This window comes from Aulostomus chinensis, chromosome 5, assembly GCF_037954235.1.
Source record: "Aulostomus chinensis isolate RoL2024-O1b breed Wild chromosome 5, RoL_Achi_v1.0, whole genome shotgun sequence".
NCBI lineage: Eukaryota > Metazoa > Chordata > Actinopteri > Syngnathiformes > Aulostomidae > Aulostomus > Aulostomus chinensis.
In genome coordinates this window covers 29,219,559-29,236,210 of record NC_141324.1, presented here as the reverse complement: position 1 = coordinate 29,236,210, position 16,652 = coordinate 29,219,559, and the positions used below count along the sequence as shown (strand labels likewise).

Sequence of the window (16,652 nt, the reverse complement as noted above, 5' to 3'; positions counted from 1 at the left end):
AACTGTCATGTGTGAACTGTCATATGTAAATTATCATATGTGTGAGGTGTCATGCATGTGATATGTCATCTGTGATTTGTCATACGTGTGAACTGTTGTGTGAATTGTCGTGTGTGACTTGACATGCGTGTGAACTGTCATACATGTGAACTCTCATTTGTGTGAAGTGTCAGGTGTGATTTCTTATACATGTGAACTGTCATTCACGTGTGGTGTCATGCATGTGATTTTTCAAATGTGTGATTTGTCATACGTGTAAACTGTCATGTCTGCAGTCATATATGTAAACTGTCATACATGTGATTTTTTTTATGCGTGTCAACTGTGTGAGCTGGCCTGGTTCTCTGTGCTGTGACTGTGGTGGGCAGGACTACTGGAGGCTGTTGACCCCCTCCCCTTCTCTGCTTTGACATTAAAATTACCAAAAGTAATGACACCAATTAAACGTTCCTATGCCTCAGCATTTTCTCAGCCCTCAACTTGGTCTTACAGGCAGAAAGTGACTTTGAAGACTGCGTGTGCCTCTGCTGTCCTGCTCCATCTGCTCAGATTACTGATGGATTAACACCTGAGCCTGCAGGGAATTAAACATCCACCGTCCCAAAACAGCCAAAATCTTCAACCTTGCAGAAAAAGAAGAAGACAACATTCTATCTCAAACGAAAAACAACTGATTTTTAAGATATATTTTAACCACCATGTATCATAATTGGACTTCATGGAAAAATCTGTAACTATTCTGTTATAGAATAACCATATATATTTTTCCAAAATAAATCAGTTTTCTGATATTTGTATCTAGATAAATACATTTTTTACTTCTTGCGTCCAGTGTCATTAAAGGTTTAAATATCTCACATCTTTTTATTTAAATATATTTTTCCACTGCGAGTGAGCCTGCGTGAGTTTGCGGGGCTTCCACGCATTAAAGTTCTGCCTCCCTCATTTCTACCCATCAAGGAAGCCACGTTTGTCACCCGTCCTACACGTTAACGCGCGGACTGATCAGCAGCAGCAGGGACCTGAGTTCAGTATCAGCCGGATCTCCTGTGCCTCCCTCCTCCTCACGTTTGTAACCTCCCACTTGAACCGGAACCGTTTCTCGGGATTCGCAGCCTCCCGTCGGTCCGCCGCCGTGACACTCAGACTCAACACCGACCGACACTCATCCGCTGCTCGTCTGTACCCGGAGCAGGATGCGTCCTCCCCGGCTGTAACGCGGGCACCGCCGCCGAACACCGACACCGACCGGGACCCGCGCGCGCCGCTACGGACGCACATGACGCGCGCTGGTGATCGACGGTGACCGGCGGGGCTCGGTGGGGCTCTGACCCGTCGCATCAGCTCTCTCTCTCTCTCTCTACAGCCAAGAGGAAGGCGAATCGTCCCCGTACCTCCTTCAGGGTGGACCGAGGGGAGAACCATGGGGAGCACGACCTCCTGCTGCGTGCCCGCCAGCCCCAAGCTGAGCAGGAACGCGCACTCGCGGCTGGAGTCGTACCAGCCGGAGTCGGAGCTGAGCAGGGAGGATACGGGATGCAACCTGCAGCACATCAGCGACCGGGAGAACGTGGACGGTAAACAGAACCAGCGAGTTGTAGAGGAGGAGGAGGAGGAGGAGGAGGAGGAGGGTAGAGAACCATCCGCCTAGAACCCAGATCCAGTAATGCTGGCGTTCAGGTTTGACTCTCCTGCAAACAGCAGAGTCCTGAGAGATGAAAAGAGAAACACTGTTCCCCTTCAGCCTGATTCTTGAGTGTCTCGATGTTGACGGCACTCTGTAGTTAAGTATCTAATCACTGGTATTATTGATAAATCATTGATATTATTGATGGAGGACTGGTTCATGATGGGGGCTCAATGAATGTGAGAATAAGCTGTTTACAATCTGCTGTTACAATGGAAAACTACAACTTAGTAGAGGAAGCCTGCTGATGTAGTTCCTGGCAAGCTGGCATATATATATATATATATACACATACATACACATACATACACACATATACATATATATGTATGTATATGTGTGTATGTATGTGTATATATACATACATATACATATATACACATACACACACATATATATAAATATATAAATAAATATATATGTATATGTATATATATATATATATATATATATATATATATATATATATATATATACATACACACACACAAACTTGCTGTGAGCATTTGTGAGTCAGGAGTCCCAGGCAGTCGTCCCTCTGAGGCATATGCAAGCTCACCAAAAGTGATGACAGTTAACACACACACACACACACACACACGAGGGGAAACATCTCATCATTCTCAAGGAATCCACCAGTTTTGGGCGCTCGATGACGGCGGCGCATCATCATCATCAGCATCAGCCGGCTGACGGCTTGGCTCTCTTTTGCTCATCGTCACAAACGAGGATATAAAAAGAGAGAATATCAGAGATGTAAAATAGCACGTTTTTCAGGCGTGTGACTGCCGTTCACAGCTGGTTTTACTGTCGACCCTTCCTGAAAATTTGTGACTATATTTATTATATATGATATACCTGGGAATTTGAGAAGAACTTGAATCATGTTTCTGTGGTTGATCCTGGTCACTGAGCCCAGCCCAAGAGGCCGGAGCGCGACTGGTCTGATCTATGAGAAGTACCAGTACAGGTTTAGCGATGAGCGGGGCTCTAATATCTGGTTCACTGTTGAAGTCAAATGCCGGCCAGAGTTTTATTGGTCCTGGTCTCAGTCACACGGTGAGCAGGGCTGCAACAAATGCTTGGTGTTCAGGATTAGTCTCTAAAATGTCAAGAAAATTAGAAAATTGCACAACTTTTTTGTTGTTGTTGCCAACGACTTCTCTTTTCAGTCCAACGTACAAAAACAAAAGACTTTTTACTTTTGACAAAAAAAGCAGAAAATCCTGATATTTAAATGTTTGGAACCGGCGGTTTTGCTCAGACGAAACACTGAAAAAGAAGATAAAAAATAGCCTTGTTGTTGTTGTTGTCCTTCTATCAACTGACTAAAATCGATGTACGCTGGTGCTGCGGGGCGTCATGTGCCCTCTCCCACGTGTCCAGCAGAGAAATATGGAGCCGCATCCCGGTCATGAAGGCCGGCTCCTTTGTGCCGCTCTTTGTTTTCATTCTGTCCATGAAAGAACCTGCAGCTCTGGAACCGAGCCCCCTCCTCTCACATACGCTAATATGCATCACAATTGACCCATTCACACTGGGAAGGGTCCGCTGAATGGGTCGCCCACTTCCAGCCAATCGCCAGCCGCTACATATAAATGCTTTCTCTCAGGGAACTGTACAAATTATTCAGACCTTTTCACTGGAGGACTGAAATTTTGCTTTTCATAACCCACAGCCGGAAGGTTTGCTTTTATCGGGCCTTGGTTGCGTTACAAGGTGCAGAGTTTGTCCTTTCATACTCCGCCGACACCTTGGAACTTTATCAGTTAGTCCACTCATTTAATCTCAGGCCGGAGCCCAGGTCATTCCTCAAAACTGCACACGATAAAATAGTTTGGTAAATGAGTTATGAGTGAAAGGAGCTTATCAGTAAACGTCCTTATGTTCGTCCTCTCCAGAGCCAGAGACCGGCTGGCGGCTCGTTAGCTAGCAGGATAAATGATAGTGAGTGAGAAGTGTTAGCGTGACTCTGTTGGAGGCCATTGGATGCGTTTTTCTCTCAAAGGTTCTTTGCCTGCATCGACGAAAAAAGTCTCCGGTTGTGCGCGGCAGTCACTGAGTCACCTGCCCTCGTATCTGAACATGGTTTCTATCATCATACATCAGCGGCCAAAGACTCAGCCAAGCTAGGTATCACGCAGGCTAACAGGCCGCTACTCTACCTGGGCGCCATTATGTGAACTGGCAGTGTCTGTGAAACATGAACGTGATTGTAGGTAAAGGGTTAAAATTTTATGGACCTGGACGATATTATAGGGTACAAATGCGCTTCAACATTTTATTTGTAGAAGAAGAAAAAAAGTGGAGCGCTGGAAAATGTCTTGCTTAAAGCGTCTTAGGAGATATTGCTCCTAAAAACGGTCTAGAACTCCTCGGTAGCGACTGTGGGTGGATTCCTCTCACTGCTCTGAGCCAATATGGTGAGAGCCTCTGTGGTCAATGATCATTGTGATGAGAGTGATGTCATTTCCTCTTGTAAACTTGAGCAGCGCATTGCCATGTGTGCTATTTGTGGATGATGTTAACCGGAGTTTCCCTGTACTACTGCGGGTGGTGATGTCTGCTGAAAGTGCTCCGTGTTGTCACATATTTGGAAACTTAGCATGCGGCTACATTAGTTTTCCCTCATTCGTCATGTTAATGAGGTGAATGTATTGTGTGGTTTCTGAGCCAGATGCTCTGGAGAACATACGGCATCAAGAAGATGCGAGGACAGATGATTGACAGTCAACCTCTCATGTTTTGACGGGGATAAAGACGACTCATGCTGAGAGGCCGTCTGCCTCTGCGACGCGGTGAATGAAACTGGAGCGTGTCGAATGTGTCGGCGCTGTTATGGGTTCACAGACGCTATGAATGAGATTAGTGGGCTTCATTACAATCTGCATCATCAGAAAAACAGCTCCCTCCCTCAAAGAAAAGCTCCGAGAGGCAGCTGTGTGTCTGTGTTAGAGCAGATAGGAGACGCCTCCAGGGACGGACGACTGCCAAGAATTAACACCTCAATTTAGAGTGTGATGATGCGCCGCTTTCAGACACAGTTTATGTTCAGGGCTGAAATGGCTAGACTTCAAATTATGAAGAAGTTTAGATCCATTCATCTGCAAAAAACCTGACAGGAGCCATGGCGGTGGTCTGTGCTCCCCCTGCAGTAGTTGTCATGGTTGTAGCTCATCAAGTATAATTCCACCTTTCCACTTTAAACATCAAGGATCTCAAACTAAAAACGGTACCTGGGCTCTGCTGATTGTCCGGTCTCATCACAACGGGCCTCTTCAAGTATTCTGGTTAAAAGGAAGAGGAAAAAAAGAGAGAAAACGTTAGCTTAAAACTTTGAACGATCAACCAAACATACCATTAGCTCAGGAGTAAGAATGAACATCAAAAGATACGTTCTCTTAAAACTGTAGATGAAAAACAAGATTACATTTATTTAGAACTAAGAGTGAAACTCCGAAGACATCACTAGCTTAAAACTATGAACGAATAACCCAAGGTTTTGATAGTTTAGAACTAAGATTAAACACCAAAAGATGTTAGCTTTAAACTTTGAATGAACAGCCAAACAAAACGTTAGCTCAGGAGTAAGAATGAACATCATAAGATACGTTCTCTTAAAACTGTAGATGAAAAACAAGATTACATTTATTTAGAACTAAGAGTGAAACTCCGAAGACATCACTAGCTTAAAACTATGAACGAATAACCCAAGGTTTTGATAGTTTAGAACTAAGATTAAACACCAAAAGATGTTAGCTTTAAACTTTGAATGAACAGCCAAACAAAACGTTAGCTCAGGAGTAAGAATGAACATCAAATGATAACGTCAGCGTAAAACCATGAACAATCCAGAAGATTCCATTACCATTAGAGCTAAGAATGAAAACATTAAGATAACGTTAGCTCAAAGCTATGTATGAACACAATTAGGTATCATTAGCTTAGAGTTAAGAATGAACACCTTGATAAAACACTAGCTTAAAATTATGAACACACAACCAAAGATAACTTTGGCTTCGAAGAATGAATATCAAAGATAATGTTTGCTTACAGATATGAACGAGCAATGCCATATTATGTAAGCTTGGAACTATGAATGAACACCATAAGATAGCTGTAGTTTTCATCTAAGATGGAGCACCAAAAGATAACACTGGCTCAGAAGTATTATCCAAAACCTAAAAACATTAGCTTTAAGGTACAAATGAACACCAAAAGATAACGTTAGCTTTGGAAAGGTTTTCTTTCCACTGACTTGGACCTTGGATGACAATTTGCCTACTGAAGTGATTTTCTGTAACTTTATGTGATATTTGAGTACTGACCCTACCACAACTAATAATAATAATAATAATGATGATGATGATGATGAGAGAGCTTGCGGGCCAAAGTAAACTAAAATTTGACATCATGTAGAAGCCCATATGGAATTGTGGTGATGTGTGAGACCCCTGCCTACTGAACATTAAGACAAAACTGTAACGATGTAAACTGAGATGCTCACTAAGTGGCGTATGGAGTATACTCGTGTGGATGCAGAGACACCCAGGCAGCAGCTCACCCACCCTGGAGGTGGAAGATGGATGGGGAGAGAGACAAAGCCGTCATATGATCTGCTGCTCCCCTTTGACAAAGCCCACTTTGTCTCTCTCTTAATATGACTGTTGTTTCAGGAAGGCAGCAGGCGTCAGCTGATGCTCCGCTATTTAAGTACAGTATGTGGAAGGAAACTGGTTCCCCCAAGCAAAAATTGGATCGTCCCGTGAACCTTAGATTGGGATTATTTGGTCATTTTGACTGGTGTAGGGGGCTGGTCAGATTCATGCCAGTATGTGCTGATACTGATGATATGCTACAATGAGCTAACAAAGATGTTTCATTCCCTTCCTGCGTTACTTCTTTCTCTGGAATCCAGAAAGAGCCAGGCACATATATTTAGCTTGGGGCTAACAACAGCTACACTGTCAAAAACATCGAGTTAGAAGCGCTAGAGTGGATCATCCAGTACAACCCATGTCTTCTTCATGCAGCTGTACACGCTTTAACCCCCCAACACTTTGATTTTAGCTTAAAAATATTAAACTACACCTTCAGTCTGGTGCTTGTTCAGGTGCAACTGGCAGGAGTATTCAGTTGGACCAGCTCATCATACTTGTCCACGGTAACGCCACAGTGGGAGAGTTGTCATACAATGAAATGCATGGTAGTGACAAAGTGAGTTAAATACTTTTGTTAAGGGTCCAAACGCTGCAACCTGTTGTAAGACGGCCGAAGCATGGACCACGATGGAGCTCCTGAAGGAGCCGCACGTCTCAAATCCTTGCCCATTAACAGTGGTGCAGCTGAATTCCCCGTCTTCCCATTTCTGTGTTTCTCACAGTCGTTAACTTCCCTTTGGTGGCTACTTTTTCTGCCTTTAATCAGAGAAACGCCGTCTGATGTCCTTAAACTGTCTGTCTCTTGCAGGGGAAAGGAAATCTCAAATAGCTGCGTCTTCTTCTTCTTTTTCCACTTTTGTACCCCCTTCTGCTACTTTGCTCGTCACATTTTGTGTCAGCTGGTTGACGTAGGGATGTTTGCTACATGAAAGGATGCTCCTTGCGTGAGCTGCTGCCTGCTTCTCTTAATGAGGGTCTTCGAATGTCAAATCTCTTCTGTTGCCTTGATTTGGGGTTTTTTTCTTCTTCTTTCTTGCCCACTGGCCATGTTGCCATTAAAAGCTCCAAACTGTAGTGAAAGGAGGGACATTGAGGGATTGTTGCGGTGCACGGTGGTGCAGTGGTCAGCACTGTGGCCTCACAGCAAGAAGGTTCCGGGTTCGAGTCCCGGTTCGGGCGCGGGATCTTTCTGTGTGTAGTTCTCCCCGTGCCTGCGTGGGTTCTCTCTGGTACTCCAGCTTCCTCTCACCGTCCAAAGACATCAATTTGGGGACGAGGCTGATTGATTCTCTAAATTGACCGTAGGTATGAATGTGAGTGTGAATGGTTGTTCGTCTCTGTATGTTGGCCCTGCGATGGACTGGCGACCTGTCCAGGGTGAACCCCGCCTCTCGCCCGTAGATGCTGGGATAGGCTCCACCCCCCGCAACCCTTACCAGTAAGGAATAAGCGGAAGACAACGATGGATAGAAGGACTTAGGAAAACGTGTTTGTTGGGGGGCGCCTTTTTATAGAATAAACTGTGTTTCTGTGACTGATGAGGTGTGGATCATGATTGATTCCTCTCAGGGTTGGGGTTTTCGGTCCTCCGCTGATTAACTGACTAGTAATGAGCAACTAATGTGGTCCAGTTCCCGCTAAGACCGCCTCGTCTCACTCATAACCACTTCAGAAAAGCCTACTGGCGCTGAGGCTGGGGGGTAGAAACACTTCCAGTCCAGGTTCAGGACCACGAGCTGGATACACAGAGTCACACCTGGCCAGGTGAGCTCACTCCTGACGCGTGTCATTTTTAATTAAATTGAAAGCCTTGTTCACGGAGGGTGAAGATGAAAGCATGAGTCCCGTCCAGGAATGAGTCCTCTGACCTTTCTGACCCTGAAGAAGAGACTGGAGTCTTCGTTCAGGTTCACCGTGTAACTTTCAACCCCGTAATCTCAAAATCTAGCAGGGACAAAAATATTGTCTCGTCTTTGTTGAGTCCCAGTGGACGTTAGCGGCAAACGTGGGGAAATTCCTTCAAGATGTTCATGCGATATCATGTTAACGGGAAGGGGACAGAATCCTGTTCACGTGAGTGACCTTTGACCTCCAAAGCCTTACACCTACATCTGTGTAGCTCATCGCTCTATGGCTCAGTAGATGCGTCGACCCCAGACCTCCACACCAGGTTTCAAAGGACCGGATTAAGCTTTGCTCACAGGACCTGGAATAATTTGCACAGCCTCCCACATTTGAATAATCTTGTCCCTTTTGGCAACCATGTTAAAAATCCATGTAACTGCCTCATTTGAGCTGGTTACACTCATTTGTATTCATATTCCCTCTTTGTAGCTTTTTATTCTATTAAGTCTGCCACTAATGTGCTGTCTGGGCCACACCTCCCTCAGAGAAACAGACGTCCCGATGGTGACAATTAATCGTCCCGCACTGAGAGACACTGACGTCGCAGTGGAGGTGGGAGATGAAGGACAAACCATGGTACACTAACACTATGGCGGTATAGATGTAAGATAATTACACTTACATCCGTGTATTCAAAGGATAGATACAAAAAAAATGGAATGGTTTTTCTTCAATTATGTGCTGGTCCACTAACAGCAGGGTGTTTGTGTCGGTTATTCATGATGTAACAGCAGGCGGGGCAGACAGGTAGGCTGGCCAGCTGGGGGATGAGCCCTGGTCTCCTGTTTCTCCAGGCTCCAAGTCGTCCTTAAGTTTACCTGACAGGTCGGATATCAGCACCCGACACCAGCAGCAGGGACGTCTGTAGACGGGCCTGATCTATCAGGGTCCACACAGCCCCCCCCCCAGAGAAGAGAGAAGCCTCATCTCTGTTTATATGGATTTGTGATAGAGAGAAGGAATCGTAACACATCACGAATGTTTGCAGGGATCAAAAACCTCTCACGTGCACGCACTCGTTATCCTGCGCTCGTGATGCAGCGTTAGCGAAGCTGACGAGAGGAACCGAGCTGGTGAGCGTCACACGCTCACAGCAGCTCTTCCACCACTCGGTAGACGCCACTCTTCCTCCCAGTTTCCCAGCCTGACCTGCTGGGAACCACACTGGTGGGTCTTGCGCCCCTGAGGGAGAACGTGGTGCACGAGTGTGGAGGCTTGGTGTGACTGGCAGCCTACTGACACGGCGGGTTGACGCGTGTGTCACAAGCCTGACAACATCAGTGGTGGCTGTCACGATCGATTCCTCTGAGACGGGAGCCAGCGCGTGTATTCATGGCGGCCTCTGTCTTTACCGCCGCTTCACTCCATCCATCTGTCTTGGTTACGTTTCTGTTCCTTCCAAGCACCCTCGTCTGGGATGTAAACACTCAGTGTGGCTGCTGCACGGAATCACAGTGGCGTAAACTGGCAGTTTCACAATGCTGCAGAATCTTTGACTAAAATCTCTGACTAAAACCGACAAAAATCGAATCCAAAATTATGATTCAGCCTGGTGGGCTGCAGCCTTCAGCCAGAGCTCATAACGTGCCCGGATGTGACTCTGAAAATAGAAATGTTGGGAAACTGCAGATTCAGTACAGCTCCAATTACTGAGTGGGAACAAAATGTAATCAACTCAAACGTGGACGATCTGGCAGACGTACTCAGCAGTAATAAGCCTCCATTCACTGTCATCACCTGCACCAGGACTGCTTCCTCTCATGGAAGAGGCCTCTGCCACTGCAGAGGCACCTTCTCCCTCCACCGTCTCTCTTGTGTAAGCGAGCAGCGATGCCTCCCGCCCTCAGGAGAGCTCCACTCTTAGAGGTGTTGCTTAAACGTGCCTGAATCATAATCGCGCATCACCGTACTACATAAGTGCAGAGGTGAAGCGGAGGGATGACGTGTTCCTGCTGTAACCAAGTGATCAGCCGGGTTTAGGACACGACGTCATCAACCGACGAAGAGAAGCGAGGAGGAGGTCTGGAGGTCGTACCAGGCTCCTTCCACAGATGTAATGGCAGACATGGAGTCATTGCAGTCATATTTTTGTGGAAGCTGCTGTCAGCGAGAGCAATGGCCACCCCACTCCCCAACGCCCCCCCCCCCCCCCCCCCCCCCGCGATGGCACTGTAGTCAGATAATCTGGGGCGTCATCGGCTCGCTCTTCTCGTAGGAGTGCGAGTCTTTGGCAGGACGAGCTGCATGCCGAGCATATTTAGATGCTGAGTTCACAAAAACAGACGCTTCTGCTGCATCTCGCTGCTCCGCTGGAATACTGAGAAGTTTCATTCACACCGTGAGCACAAAGAGCAGTGAGTTGTCCTCTTCAGCAGGACGCTGCTCTCATTATTTCAGTGCTGAATTCCTTGTTTTCTCCCAAAGAGATTCCATGTCATGTGACTGAGGGACTCCATATCGGTACCAGATTTCAGGAATAGCAAAAGTTCCTCCTGTTCTGAATGTCTAAATACCCCCGTTTGATATTGGTTTTAAACACACGTCGCCATTTTGTCCACTAGGAAGTCGAGGCTTGGCTTGTTGCATTTCACAAATGTACTTTTTGTGTTTTGACAGAGTTGAACATGGAGTTTAATCCCTCCGACCACCCCCGGGCCAGCACCATCTTCCTCAGCAAGTCCCAGAATGACGGTAAGACGCTGTGGTTTATAGAAGAACTACAAATGAGGTGTTTTTGTAGTCCAACAGGAAGTGATCATCTCCATCAACAGATGTTGGGATTGATCATCTTCACCATTCAACCACACTCTGATGATGCTGGAAGCCTAAATGCAGTGGTTAGCAGTACTAAGCTAATGTTAGCCTATGAAGGAATCACACCACGGTCACATGACTTCAAGGTCACCACCACTAAGCTTCACGCTCCCTCTGTTTTCACCTCGATGACTTTTCATGACCTCCACAGCCTCTTGTTAGCCAGCGCCACTGTGAAGGCTTAAACACAGTCCTGTGTTACGCCGTGGAACAAAATGCTAAATGAAATAACTCAAAGCTAACATCATCCCCCGATCTTATCTCACACTTGGAACCAAAAACCTCCGGACTCTGAGACCAGGGGATGTCCAGGCCGGTCCAGGTTCAGGACTCATTCCTGTGCCCCTTCACTGGGAACATGAGCTAAATCTCCTCAGTGTCAAGCTTGCGTCTCTGGGTAAACCCTGCTGACCTCAGCTTGTCGTGCTGGACTGTGACTCTAAGCTTCAGCCATCACACGGACATCGATAATGAGGCTGTGGAAAAGGAAGGTTTGGGGTTTTCCACAGAGAACTGGCCGTCCCGGAGGCTACATGATGTTTGCTAATCTATGCAGCTGCCCTGAAGCGTCTGACTGAGCAACCTGTGGTCACACAGGGAACATTAGCATGTTTGTACGAGGCGTAATCACCGCAGCGTGAGATCATCAGTTTTCCTTGAAGGCTCGAGGAATGAACGGCTCTCCAATGTTGGCCTCGTGATGCCGGAGTTCATTAAAAACGCATCTGATGAATGCGTTTTCCGACTAAAACCAATCCACGGCATCATGAAGATGCAGATTTACATCAATCTGACTGAAAGGTGATGGGAAGAATAGCGCGTTTTCTCTGAGGAGCGATTATCATTGCTTGACATTTAAGATATTGAGGAAACAAATGACGTTGGGGATCCACGCTCCTGATTCTGTGTGGCTTTAAAGGATAAAGCTGGCCTTCATTTTGTTAATTTAGCTTTGGACACTGAATCTTCTGAAGCGACCTTAGCAACAGGAAATTAGTCCCACTCATAAAACCACATCTGGTTGTGCAGCAGCTCCAGCCATGACATCATGGAGCTGCCGATAGCAGTTCATATTGAACACTTTGAGCTGCGCTTGTCGAAGAAATCTAGGTTTCTTAACAGATGCTGCTTGTTTTGTTGATTAAAAGTATCATTCGACTTGGTGTTATGAATGAAGAAAGTGTTCTGCTTGACTTATTCTATTATAATCATCATGTAAACAGACTTCCTGGTTCCTCTTTTTTCAGAGGCACCAAGCAGGAATGGTGAGTAGTCCTGAGTGTGACTTTGTCTCCCTCCAGTGGTCTCATCATGCATCTTCATCTGATTTCTAACAATTTGCTGTGTTGTGAGCTCTCAACAAAAGCCTCAGTTGTGTGTGTGCGTGCGTGTGTGTGTGTGTGTGCGTGTGTGTGTGTGTGCGTGTGTGTGTGTGCGTGTGTGTGTGTGGTTGGTTCACACTGGAGCTGTATTTGTCTTTTTAGTGCAGATGAAATCCATTTATTGACAAAGCCTTGCTTTTTTTTTTTTCCCTCCAGTGCGCGATAAACGAAAGAGCCTCTTCATCAATAATGTGAGTGAGAGATTTTATTTTACTTTGTCAGCAAATTTAAAAAATGCAGAGGAACTGTTTGAACTGCATTTATGGATCCTTGACAATCAATGTGAGGGCAAAATGAGCCGATGTGATGGGGAATACATGCGAAGGGGGCTGGAAATGTCCACGACACCCTGGTAGGCTTTATGTGGGTCAGACTAGTACGTGCACACTCTAATAACAATCACTTTGTGTGTGTGTGTGTGTGTGTGTGTGTGTGTGTGTAGCATGGAACGGCGAGGAGGAAGTACAGCTCCTGCTCCACCATCTTTCTGGATGACAACACAGTCAGTCAGCCCAACCTCAAGTACACCATCAAATGGTAAAATGAAAACTAGACCAGATTTATGATCAACCGTGGTGTCGGTCAGCCTGTAACTCTGTCTGACGCCGTCGTCTCTCCTGGTTGCAGCGTGGCTCTGGCCATCTACTACCACATAAAGAACAGGTGAGGATTCTCCGCCGCTCTGCCGCGTGCTCACCTGCTCCACTCTTCGCCCCGTGTGGTTTTTTTTGTCAGCGTTTGTAACACAACATATTAAAGGAATATTGATGACTGTGATCAAAGCACACAGATGTGAAACACAAACGTGTGCGTGTAGATTTTTTAAAATCACTTCTCATTCAGGGATCAGACGCCTCAACGCTCTGTAGGAGAGTCAATTCCTGCACCAGTGCACCTTTGCCCCGCCCCTTTAGGAGACTAGAGGTGGTCAAGTCGCTTTAGCAGAAGCAGAACCACTTTTCACAGGCCTCCCGTTACCCAAACAATCAAGTTCCCTCTGGCCACACCCACAGGAAGTGTGTCACACCTGCACGTGGTGCATCGTCTTTGGCACTGGGAACGCACACTGGAACACGTTAACGCAAGGATGATTTACATTAATAACTCCAATTCTGGCTCCGCGCATGAATGTATGTGAAATATGAAGTTAGTCTGGTTATGTGCTCATGTGATAAGCAGAATGAACTCTGTGTGTGTGTGTGTGTGTGTGTGTGTGTGTGTGTGTGTGTTCGCAGGGATGCAGATGGAGGAATGCTGCTCGATATCTTTGATGAGAAGCTTCATCCCCTCTCCGTAAGGCGCTGCTCGCTCGGGGTCAGATTCTCATGCAGTGTCATTGAGCCTTCTTATGTCCTCTCACCCACGTCTCCCTCCTTCCCTCCCTCTCCTCCCCCCTCTCCTCATCCTCCAGAAGTCCGAAGTACCGCAGGACTACGACCAGCACGACCCGGAGCAGAAGCAGATCTACCGCTTCGTCAGGACCTTGTTCAGTGCTGCTCAGCTCACATCTGAGTGTGCCATCGTCACGCTGGTAAGGCCGGTCCGGCCCCTGCTTCCCCCTCACACAGCCACTGATATTTACCGCCGCCGGATTGATAGTGACTTCCTATCCCCCCAAAAATAGGGCCAGGCTCGGCCCGGTTCAGGCGCTGGTGAAACTGTTGCTGCACTTTCCAGGATAGCTTGTTGTCCACGCGCGTTGCTGCATGTCAGAGTCAAACCAACAATAGTGAACCTCTCAAGAGGCGGAGCTCATGATCAGTGTGTGATGACTCTCTCACCTTGGCGGTGGCGGTGGTGCAGGTCTACCTGGAGAGGCTCCTGACCTACGCAGAGATCGACATCTGTCCAGGCAACTGGAAGAGGATCGTGCTGGGCGCCATCCTGCTGGCCTCCAAGGTCTGGGACGACCAGGCAGTCTGGAACGTGGACTACTGCCAGATCCTCAAGGACATCACAGTGGAGGACATGTGAGTGAGCGAGGACAACGACAGCCTGTCAAGAGTCCAGAAAAAGTGTCAGACATGTTGTGGCTGCAGGCGGAGACTGATCACCAGTTTGTGACGTCATGAACGAATGGCTTCTCTCCCCAGGAATGAGCTGGAGCGCCAGTTTTTGGAGCTGCTGCAGTTCAACATCAACGTGCCCTCTAGTGTCTACGCCAAGTATTACTTTGACCTGAGATCCCTCTCAGAGTCCAACAACCTCAGCTTCCCCCTGGAGCCGCTCAGCAGGGACAAGGCCCAGAGACTGGAGGTGAGAGGTTCTGCTCCTCACCCCCCCCCCCCCCCCGGGTCTCAGCTCTCACATCTCGTCCTTCCTCCTTTATGTGTCAACCCATAGCATAACAAGAGTTTTCCCCCTCAAACAAAAACTCTTCTCTCTCATTTTTAGTCATTTTTATCTGTCCTGCATCAAATCTAAAGACTGATTTTTTATTGTAAGCCGCTGACAGCACATAAATTTGTGTTAAATGGAAGCAGTAAAAGTAAAAACGTTGCCCAACGGTTCAATAGTCGAGCAGAGTACAGACACCTGAACACTCTCCAGCACGAGCACGATGTGTTTGTACTTTGTTAGTCCCACCTCTGCACTGGTGATGGGTTTGTCAGCCAGTGGACGACTCCTGCCTCCGGCTTAGACTTCGCTGGGATTCAGTTCCAACAAACTGATCAGGAACGGTCCGTTTGTACCGCGTCTGAACTCTCAACTAGACGAGCGAACAACATTATAAATGAAATTTGGAGCAGGCAGGAGAATGCTGCCTTAAATCTCCCCGTCGGTTCTCACTCATCCTCTGAAAGTTCTCCCTCAGGAGGGAAAGTGACGTGTGTTCTTGCTGCTTCCTCAGGCGATCTCCAGGCTGTGCGATGACAAGTACAAAGACGTGCGGCGAGCAGCCAGGAAGCGCTCGGCGAGCATGGACAATCTATGCGGGGTCCGATGGGTTCCTGCCATCCTCTCCTAACTACTACTGCCATAACCTGAGCACAGCAGAACCTGGCCGGGTCCAAACAGCGTAGAAGCACAGCGGAACAGAGTACCACGGCCCTGTGGTGCGGACCGGCCTCTGGACCGCCCATCTTCAACATGGAGCCCACAGATGTAGACATTGTGGGTTTTTTTTTTTGGGGGGGGGGGGGGTAGGTGAACTTTTCTTACTTATCCCGACGCCTTCACAGTGCCTCAACTCTTCAGTAAAGGAGGACACCACGAGAGTCGCTGGCTGTGGACCACCAGGGACCAGGCCGCCCCTGAAGGACCTGGTGTGGTGAACCTGTCCATTTAAAAACTGTTCGGTGTCCTGTTGTCCTGACTGATCTGTGTCCGGCCTGATTCGAGCTAACTCAGACTAACCTGCCTTTGAGACGCCGCTGCGACTCTGAAGTAAAGGATGTTATTTGTTTCGCTTTTCTAGTTGCAGCTGCCGGAGCTCATAGAATCTAGAAAGACTGTTGTAGCACAGGAATTTCTACTGGTTCTTTATTTCCTATGACAACTCCTTAGATGAATAGAAACAAATAATTTACAAAGTATTTCCTCCGACGGTAATTTATATTCCAGGTTTACAGTGTTTTTAGCATACCTCTTGATTCTCAGGTAGTCCGTTTAAAGGTGCCGTGTGTAAGAAATGATTACATCTGGTGGTCACATTTCAGATTGCAACGATTCGCCTCCCTCTTCTCAGGGGAAAGTTCTGCAGAGCTGTAGTCATCTATGGTAAAAGAAAAAAAACAAAAAAAATGTACAGGTTATGTTTTTAACGTGTTCACAGCTTTACTTTTGACATTAGACAGTTTTTATTTTAACGCTTTGTTTTTCAACTGTAGAACTTCCCTCTCAGTCAGCTGATCCGTGGTCCTGCTCACGTAGGAAGGAAGTTCTGCCTCGCGCACATGTTCACAGATGTATTCTGCTGTAACCGGCATGATGACGACTTCCTCAACACGCCAGAACCATCCCTCGACCTGCAGGACAACTCACGTCTGTTCCACACTTGTCAGGATTCAGATTCCCAAACTTCTCACAACACCAGGGCCAACTACAGGGCCCTCTAAATCTTACACATGGCACCTTTAATGTTTTGAGTGAATGTGATGATCCTCATTTGAGTCGGAGAAGAGTTGAATTATGGAGGGTAATGAATACAGAAGAAACCGCCGGTCCAGACACCAAACCTACAGAGCCCCCCAAACATGGGAG

The 16,652-nt window shown here is 47.0% G+C and overlaps 1 protein-coding gene and 1 long non-coding RNA gene across 5 annotated transcripts in view; one reads left to right on the top strand and one right to left on the bottom strand.

The window, feature by feature from the left end:
* Positions 1-16,652, bottom strand: part of LOC147262100 (uncharacterized) — a 254,235-nt gene that overhangs the window by 23,045 nt on the left and 214,538 nt on the right. Inside the window, exons 5-7 of the long non-coding RNA XR_015115966.1 lie at positions 16,036-16,417; positions 14,231-14,444; positions 4,924-4,974 (exon numbers count right to left, since the gene is read on the bottom strand). This is a non-coding gene — a long non-coding RNA (uncharacterized LOC147262100). The remainder of the gene's footprint in view (positions 1-4,923; positions 4,975-14,230; positions 14,445-16,035; positions 16,418-16,652) is intronic.
* LOC147262104 (cyclin-Y-like) lies at positions 983-15,561 on the top strand. 4 transcript variants are annotated; one of them, XM_086204501.1, is made up of 11 exons: positions 985-1,577; positions 10,870-10,944; positions 12,315-12,332; positions 12,606-12,640; positions 12,892-12,986; positions 13,077-13,112; positions 13,685-13,742; positions 13,861-13,980; positions 14,253-14,419; positions 14,543-14,705; positions 15,301-15,561. In XM_086204501.1, exons 1-11 carry the CDS (start codon positions 1,424-1,426, stop codon positions 15,415-15,417), a joined length of 1,038 nt encoding a protein of 345 aa, XP_086060627.1. In that variant the 5' UTR covers positions 985-1,423; the 3' UTR covers positions 15,418-15,561. The 4 variants fall into 4 exon arrangements, with proteins under 4 accessions (XP_086060628.1, XP_086060627.1, XP_086060629.1 ...); XM_086204503.1 differs by lacking the exon at positions 985-1,577 and adding an exon at positions 1,675-1,783; XM_086204502.1 differs by lacking the exon at positions 12,315-12,332 and having other exon boundaries at positions 983-1,577.

Bases quoted from the DNA above. Each gene is read 5' to 3' on its own strand.
- LOC147262104 (XM_086204501.1), top strand. From the start codon at position 1,424: ATGGGGAGCACGACCTCCTGCTGCGTGCCCGCCAGCCCCAAGCTGAGC. The intron at 1,578-10,869 runs GTAAACAGAACC...GTGTTTTGACAG, and splicing joins CGACCGGGAGAACGTGGACG to AGTTGAACATGGAGTTTAAT. The intron at 13,743-13,860 runs GTAAGGCGCTGC...CTCATCCTCCAG, and splicing joins AGAAGCTTCATCCCCTCTCC to AAGTCCGAAGTACCGCAGGA.